At 43.3% G+C, this 9,083-nt stretch overlaps 1 protein-coding gene across 2 annotated transcripts in view; it reads right to left on the bottom strand.

Annotated features, from left to right (window-relative positions):
* The window catches only part of LOC103356435 (alpha-2-macroglobulin-like protein 1), a 35,303-nt gene extending 28,569 nt beyond the window's left edge, over positions 1-6,734 (bottom strand). For both annotated transcript variants that reach the window (XM_008280570.1, XM_008280569.1), the window contains exons 1-4: positions 6,481-6,734; positions 5,017-5,197; positions 3,870-4,026; positions 1,196-1,248 (exon numbers count right to left, since the gene is read on the bottom strand). In XM_008280570.1, coding sequence (XP_008278792.1) covers positions 1,196-1,248; positions 3,870-4,026; positions 5,017-5,197; positions 6,481-6,563 — 474 coding nt within the window. In that variant the 5' untranslated portion in view covers positions 6,564-6,734. The remainder of the gene's footprint in view (positions 1-1,195; positions 1,249-3,869; positions 4,027-5,016; positions 5,198-6,480) is intronic.
* Between the last annotated feature and the right edge of the window lie 2,349 nt (positions 6,735-9,083).

The following is a 9,083-nucleotide window of genomic DNA, read 5'->3' as shown; positions in this document are numbered from 1 at the left end:
GAGGTCCTGTGCTCCCTGTGGACGTCTCTGGATCCAGAGCTCCACGTCCCTGACCTGCAGCCGCTGGCCTCACGGACCCCCAAAACACTTATATTCATATCTATTGTTCTGTTCTATTGCTTGCTCTCCATCTCCCCACTCTCACCCAACCAGTCAAGGCAGATGGCCGTCTTCCCTGAGCCTGGTTCTGCCGGAGGTTTTTTTTCGTTTGGTTCCTTCCCACCATTGCCAACCGCTTGCTCAGAGGAAGTCCAAAGGCTACTTTGGATTGTTGGGTTCTCTGTTAAATTTATAAGGTCTCTGCCAGGGCTGTCCAATCCTGGTCCTGGAGGGCCACAGTCCTGCTGCATGTTTTAGATGTTTCCCTCTTCCAACACACCTGATTCACATGATCAGGCTTCTGCAGAGCTTGATGATTAGCTGATCATTTGAATCAGGCGTGTTGGAAGAGGGAAACATCTAAAACATGCAGCAGGACTGTGGCCCTCCAGGACCAGGATTGGACAGCCCTGGTCTATACCTTACTTTGTAAAGCGCTGTGTGATAACATGTGTTGTAAACTGCGCTACACCAATAGAATGGAATTGAATTGAAGCTGGCATTGAGTTCATTTTTGGGGCTAAAATCACATTGTGTTGGATAAGAGCCCAAACATAATGACGTTGGGGTTCTAGTTCTTTGTTTTTACAGCTCATACAAAGTGTTGAAACAAGCAGATGCATCATGTGTGATACAGTCCTGCAGTGTGGAGGAAAAAAAACTGATGTCTTCATTATAACTGATGCAATTTACCACTTTCCAGCGAGCTACTTTCATGTGATATATTTGAATGGATTTCTACGTTTCGAGCGTGCAGTCATGTTTTCATCCTCTCATCACAAACGGAAAAGGCCTTGAGCTGGTATTGATTCAGATGTTTGGGTCAAATGCAGTGTGTGCCAAATGAACTCTGACAGCATGTTTATCACACTACTCCACACAGCGCTTCACACCCACGCTGTCTCCAAAATCAACAAACAGCCCTCCTTTCACCTCCCACTCTCCTGAACCAAAATAAACCTCGCTCCTCAGATTCACTGACTGCTCGGTGGAAATCACAGCAGATTAGAAAGTTCACCGCTTGGAATTACGACGCACGTCACACAATAAATATCACATGATTTCAACGGGCAAAAGATAACTCGGTGAAACTTACCACTCGGCTAACGGGGATGAAATTGGCATCGAGGGAGACAATCCGAAATTTGACTTTAAAGAAAAGAAGATGATAAGTAATCAGCATCAAGTGTAGGAAAGGAAAAGCAAAACATAATACCTCAAGAAGAACAGGAAACTAACTGAGTGTACAAACAGATCCAACAGCACACGAGTACATCATTTTTTATATCACCAAAAACAAAAGAGGATGGAGCGGCTGAGAGCAACGGTTCAGAAATAAGACAACACAGCAATTTAGTACGTTACGTCCATGGAGCTTTAAAGCTAATGAGAAAGAAATTTTTAAAAAGAAAGGTCAAAATCATAGAAGCAGAGGCCAAGATACCCTGATCCATGTTTCTTGTATGGGTGCCAGTTTGTGGAAAAACTGGATGTTTGCCATAAGAAACATTTTTGTTAGACTCCTCCCTGCTTGGTCAACATCCTTACCATTTAAAATATCTCTGAAAGGCCAGGCTGTGACAAGCCTCAACATTTTTCTTTTCCCCTCAAACCTGATAAAAACTGCTCCAGAGCTGCAGGGGACGTTATATGTGACTGTTCTCAAAGGCTGAGCAGTGCTAAACATGTCAGTCTTAATGTATAACACTGACTGTGGCGGCCTTGTATTTATAAATTAAAACTCCACTGGTTCTAAATGTAAGGATGTCTTTTCTTGTTTGATGGAGACTGTGCTTAAGTTAAAAACAAATTTAAAAACAACAATTAGGAGTTCAGACTGTGAAAAAAGATGTAGGTGCTGTCCTGGTAGGAAGGCTCTGAAGACAGACACCATTTATCCTTCATTCATAGAACACTTTTTCTTTCTTTAAGTTGCAAAGTTCAGTCGTGACTCAATAATTCGACCCTTAACAACCCAAAAACCTTGCTATCCGACAGGTTTTTAGGAAAAACGAACTGAACCCATTAAAGTAGGTTTAACATACCGACAGCCTTGGATTCTGACTCCGACGTGATATTTTATGTCACAAATCAGGATAATGGTGTATTATCTGACTGAACAATCTGACAGATTGGCTACGTTCAGACTGCAGGACTTAATGCTCAGTTCACATTTTCTTGTAAAATCTGACTTTTTTGTGAGTTCGTTCACATTTCCAATTAAATGCAACTTGTATGTGATCTGCTGTGTGAACTTCATACGACCCAAAAGTGTCCCACATGCACAGAAGAGGACACGACGACGTCACACGCAGCAAGTCAGTGTTTGTGAAAGTAAACGTGGATTCTGTTTCCACCATCGGTGGTGGCGGCAGCGCCACTCCCCCGCCGCCGCCACCACCAATGGTGGAAACAGAATTGTGACCACTAGCTAAACTAGCATCAGCAGCCAAGTACTGCCTGTGCGTTCCGGCCACTTCCACCCCATTGGAGCGCTCTCCCAGGGTGGAAATGTCCCCCACTGGGCCCATGCCGAATATTCATCAGTAATTGGGCCTAAATATTCAGAAAGTGCTATTCAGACCAGCCCTACTAGTTATTATAACAACTATGAACAATAAATATTAACAACAAATGAGCCTTCAAGCATCAAGCCCTCCTTGTATCTCGACCTCCATCTCCATCCGACATAAAAGAAGGTTTTACATTTAGTGTCGGATTATCGAGTCACGACTGTACGTACTGTTGCAGTGTACAGTGTAAAATCTCCCGTCTGTACATTCTCTACTGACGTATGTGACATATCTTCCACTGTGCAGAGGATATTGGGTCAGAGTGGGCAGAAAAGTATGCTGGCATGCATACTGCAAATTAAGACTGGATGTAGCAGAACATCCTGATATATTTATACCACACTGTGTATAGGGTCGTACCAAATCTTTTTTTGGCATGTATTGAGGTCATATAGGTAATGGAACAAACCCTTATCTGTATTATGGGAGGTGTAGGACCTGGTGTTTCTGGGGCTATGCTGACACAAGGTAGTAAACACCATAATCTCTGCCTCTGCTGCATCAATTTCAAATGTTTTTCTTTAAATCTGTGTCTTGAAAGACGTCAAATCTGGAATATTTTAATTTAAGTGTAACACTAAATGGGTGTCTAAGACTTAAATGGACAGGTGTTGTAAATTAATGTTTCACTACAAAGCACTACATACAGTGTGTGCAGTGCTTGTGTATAATTGTAGCTGTAATAATAAAATGTTGTACTTTTTAAAATTTATTTTTTAAATATGGACCAAACGTCAGCATTGGAACTACTGTAAATCTAAGAGGACCAAAAAAAAAATTAACAATAATATATGGGTACATATTGGTTCCAAACATTACACAGAAAAAATTTAAAACTAAAAAAAAAACACTTCCTCTGCACTGGATATTTTTTAAAGCAGATATAAACAACCTCTACCAAGAACTGTTGAGGAATCACCGTTCTTCTGTGCACCGAATATAGACATAATTCCTAAAGTTGTCAATTTGCGGCTCAGCATTATGCAGATATAGTAAAGTAGTCCAGAATTATGCAAGTACAGCTGAATTGGTAAGCAGCACAGAGAAGACAACGTGAGCTAGACGAACAGCACGACTGCAGCAGAGTATTAGTCACTCCACCGCACAGTGGGAAGCTCCAGCATCTCCATAAATCGTCCAAGTGGACAGAAGCAGTTTTAATGACGAGCACTCGAATTAACGACATCAGACACCTACCAGTCTGCCCAGGTTTGTAGATGGGTTTGTCAGTCTGGACGACGTGAATGAAGGCAGGAGGCTCGATGAGGACTTTGGTCTTCTTGCTCAGTGAGGAGGTGTCATCCTGAAGCGTGACATGAATGGTTGACACAGTTCTCCGGGGCACTGTAGGGACCTGCAACACCAGCAAACACACATCTGTCAGGGAGCACTGGGAGACATTTAGGTGTTCAGGATGAGAGAAAGGAAGAAAAGGAAGGAGGGGAACACCATTACATTTGCTTCATGCAGAGGCGCAATTTGTGCCTAATTGGCAAGCACTTTCCTAAATCATCCTTCTTTGAAGTGTTTTTGCTGAAACATCGGTCCCGCAAAATGGTCGAGAACGACTGCTTGAAAGCAAATCCTTCTGAGCTCTGCTGATATTGAGCAACAACAGGCCTCTTCCAAAAGGTTAATTGTGAAATAGCGTCATCCTTGTATAGCATATGTTTTCACTTCCTAATAGAGCTGCTATTGCATAACAGGGGCTGGAACCACTTCCAAAAATTACAAAGTGGGATGGGGGGGGGGTTTCAGATGTGTGTTAGAGTAAGGGGTAGGGGGTGTTCTCCAGAGGAATGTAGCTAGGTAGCCAGCCTCTGGCAGAGAGCAGTATTTGTGTAGTTGCAGAAAGACAAATGCCAGACCAGTCCTGCAGCAGAGCCAAACACTGGGGAACGAAGTGAAACTAAGTGCTATTGTCACAGAGCTGATTGGGGTCGGCGGGTCGTTCCACATCAATATGGAGCAAGACCCGAAGGTTGCATAACAGTGAGCAGCGGTGTGACAGAAACCAGAGCAGCAATTTAAAGAGACCCCTTGGTGTTGACAGCCTCAGTCATGCTGGATAATTAGGTACATAATTATGCCAAGAGTTGTGCCATTACTTCAATGAGCGGTAAGGGGAAGAGGAGAGGAAAGTACATGATGCTTGGAAGCCTCATGGATGCATTTAATCTCTCCAAACATTAAAAGTTTAGTCCTGCTCTATTCTACCTCACTGCCACTGGAAAACTAGAAGTCAACACTAGAAAAAAAAAAAAAGAAGTATATATTTATAACCCAACTATCACACGTTCGTCTGCCACTTGTTGTCAGACAGCATGTACATGTCGAGTCTGACCTGGAAGCTGAAGCAGCGGTAGAAGTCCTCCTTGACAGACTCCTCTACGAGGACACTGTCGGCAGATTCTGTACTGAGGGTGATGTTCAGAAAGATCGGATCCGTGGGGCTGTGGATCTGGGTGCATAGAGTCTCCTGCTTTCCTGATGTCATACGGGAGCTCACCGTCACTGCAAAAATACTGCAGGGATGAAAAGAAAGGAGAAAACAAATAATGAATGTGATGAATTTCTATGGGTGCGTGCACAGCCCTCTAATGAGCTTCACTTGTGTGGGGAGGCCACGGCCACCCCAGGACACCCCTCAACTCTGCCCCTGTACAAAGAGACCACTAGTGGAAACTCAAGTAAATGTTTTTTTTTTTACTTTACTTTAGTAAATCCTTTTTATACACGACTTGAGAGGGGGGGAATCCAACTGTATGCAAAAATACAAGTTGCAAACTAATTTACTTCCTCTGAATGCAGTCTTGTGGTACTGAATGAAGATTTTACATTTGCAATGTGCTAGATCAGTAAAAGTTCAAAGTAGTTCGTGCATCACAGAAAACAGGACAGAGGCATTGTAATGAAAAACATGCTTCCCACTGAAACTGCATTAAAGGACATCCTAAAAGCTGCTGTGGTATCTAGATTCAACCAACCACTCTGCTGGATTTTCTGTGTTGGACGCTGCTTGGCACACAGGGGCCTGCTATTGCCAATGAGAAATAAAGGACACATTTAATTGAGTTTTGGGTGGTGCTGCTGAGAATATTGATGCCGTTTTTTTTGCCAGAGAGAAAGTTGCTGGATGATTAAAAGTCACTCGACTCTGATACAAAACTAAGCATTTGGGTCAGGATGACTGCAGTTCAGACAGCTCACAAAGACAACAAAACAAAGGTCAGGACATAAATCAATATGCAAAGACAGAGGATCTGACTTATAGCAAAGAACCAACTATTTCTTTAATAGAGAGTAAGTTTGGCCTAAAACAGCATCATGAAGAACATCTCTGAATGCTTTACTCCATCCAGGCCATTTTAGCAGATCTGAGCAGGTTATTAATCAAATGGTGGTAAGTGGTAGCAGATGGGAGGCACACACACACACACACACACACACACACACACACACACACTGGTGGGACTGTTTCTTTGCTGATTGCATAACCGTGTCCTGAGGCCAACCACTGGACTATGTGCCTCACCAGCGGGACGATGCATGTTTGTGGTGATATCAAGCATGCTCCGACATAAATTGACAAATATACAACTTTTCATTTTAATTTTTTATTTGTTCAAACTTCATCACGTGCAACTAATTTTCCTGCAAACATCCGCACGCGCAGCCTGTTTGGCGTCTCAAGACGTGACGCGCAAAACTTTGCAAACTTTTGCAGACAACATTAGACGCAGTAGTTTGTCTATTTAAAAAAATTATAGAAATAAAGAAATAAACAGCACTATTTCAGCCTACTTACGTGTCATTGAGGTTTGACGATGTCGCAGTTTGCAGCAGAGCTGATGCCAGGATGACAGCACACATTTGGAGGACAGGTGCCATGTCTGCGCAGCGGAGCGGCGGGACGACACGAGCGGACTGCACCGAGGAGGAGGACGCACTCCCAGCCTGCTACCCCTACTGTGGCCCGGACTCAGAGAGAGGCAATCAGGGATGTGCACAGTGCACAAAAATGCTCTAACGGGGGAGGCAGTGGGTTGCTGTTTATAACACCAAACCACAGCCACCCCCTCCCCCCAGAGTCACTCCCCCCAAGTTCGTTGGGCCTTTGCAGCCTCCTCCCTATTCCCCACAGAGCTGCACTTCCCAAAAGTTGAATCACTAAGTCCTGCCTAAGGCCAGCAGTCCACTCCTCCAGTTTCTGCAGAATGTCAGTCCTAACAGCAGCGAGTGAGGGCTCAACAAAGAGTGGGTGGGAGAGTGAAAATACAGGGGCCATTGTTTGATGGATACCAGGGAGTTTCTGCACCGTTTAGCAACAGGCCTGACCACTGCAGGCACCTGGTATGTTGCTAAAATCATCACAGATAATGCATCTCAGTGTCAGTAGGGCCTGCGTGGCCCCAGGGAGGCCCTCCGCAATCTCCTGCAATTAGAGAAGGTATGAGATCTGATATCACGTATTTCCCAATCCCCTTCACAGTGTCTGCATTTCAGGGCTAAAACATTTACAATACGTTCCACGTTGCGGGATTCATTTCATATAATGTGTGTGAGACTGGAAGAGATTTAATGCTACACCAAAACATCTTCTGCAGCATTGGCAGAGATATGCTGACTATTGAAAAGCTTCATTTTACATTTTACACTTGTTTAACTGTAAACTAAATTTTATAATTCATCCTACATCCACCCAACCGGTCGAGGCAGATGGCCGTCCCTCCCTGAGCCTGGTTCTGTAGGAGGTTTTTTTTCCCCCGTGGGGGTTTTCAGTTCCTTCCCACTGTTGCCGACTGCTTGTGGACTGCTGAAGCTTATAGGGAATCCAAATGTTTTGGATTGTTGGGTGTTTCTGTCTCTGCCTTTGTTAAGCGCTATGAGATGACTTGTTGTAAATCTGCACTATACAAATAAAATTGAATTGAAATTGAATTTTTGTGTGTGAAAACGCACTGGGCACCGGGGTGGTGGTGTTACAGTTCCTATGAAAATCCATAAATCCCTTTTAAAGGGAAAGGGGCTCACCTATTTGAACACAGGTGCAGCCAATCGGTGCTAGAAAACACACAGTTGGTGAAATGGACGTCATCTTCGTGCAGTCAGTGTGTCTTAGTGATTGTAGTAGAAAGACACGTGTATCTGGAAAGTCCAGTCAGTGGTGACTCAGTGCCACTGGCTATAGCTACACCATAAAGACTAAAAAACACACTCTGTGAAAAAGTAATAGAAAAGCACAAGTCAGGGGACGGAGTGAGGGTCACTTGGGGGTCATTCCGTGTCAACTTAGCGAGATTCGGGAACATCAGCTGCTCGACCACCTCAGAATCTGTTGTCGCTTTGTCGGCATGATCTTTAGCATCTGAAGGAGACAGCTGCCATTTTTTTAAAGCTGAAATTTCAACATTTTTACAATTTTTGTGCAATGGAAATTTTTAATAAATCATTCGCAAGTATGAAATTAAATGAGATGCCTCTTTCAGATGTCCATATCTTGAAGTACAGATCCTTGAGTCTTCAAATTTGAATTAATGCAGTAATTTAATGCAGCAAATTCTGGCAATCAAGACTTTTTTTTTGCTCAAGACCTCTCAAATTTGTTCAAAAATGGCAAATAAAGTGAATGTTCAGAAACTCGAAAAATATATATATCTAATGCACAGGATTATTGCAACAAGAGTTTCTGAATGACATTACCAATGCTTACACAGCTTTAATATGTTCGTAGCATTGGGTGTTATGGCCAATCAAAGTTGGCACAGGTAAAAAATAGCATTTAATTTCCAAAAGGCCAGATGGACATCTTGAGTCATGCGGAGGCTGATGAAATTTAGGATAGTAAGAGATGGAAGTATCATCTACTGGTGTGCCAAGTTTCAATATCCTTCCTTGTTGTCCAGGACATACACTGTTTAAAAAAATCAAGGGGACACTAAAATAACACATCCTAGATCTCAATGAATGAAATAGTCCAGTTGAAAAACTTTATTCATTACGTAGTGGAGTGCGTTGAGAACAAAATAATATAAAAATGATCCATGTAAATCAAAATTATTATCCCATGGAGGTCTGGATTTGGAATCATACTCAAAATAAAAGTGGAAAATCAAATTACAGGCTGATCCAGCTTCAGTGGAAATTCCTCCAGACCAGTCAGAATGAGGCTCAGTAGTGTGTGTGTGGCCTCCACGTGCCTGTAGGACCTCCCTACAGCTCCTGGACCTGCTCCTGATGAAGCAGGATGTTCTCCTGAGGGATCTCCTCCCAGACTTGGATTAAAGCATCATCAACTCCTGGACAGTCTGTGGTGGATGGAACGAGACGTGATGTCCCAGATGTGCTCAGTTGGATTCAGGTCTGGGGAACAAGCAGGCCAGTCCATAGCAATTTGTTTGGTCTAGACCT

The sequence above is a fragment of the Stegastes partitus genome, unplaced genomic scaffold (assembly GCF_000690725.1).
Source record: "Stegastes partitus isolate 25-593 unplaced genomic scaffold, Stegastes_partitus-1.0.2 Scaffold199, whole genome shotgun sequence".
Classification (NCBI taxonomy): domain Eukaryota; kingdom Metazoa; phylum Chordata; class Actinopteri; family Pomacentridae; genus Stegastes; species Stegastes partitus.
Note: the sequence above shows the minus strand (reverse complement) of the source record. Positions and strands in the feature narration are given on the sequence as shown.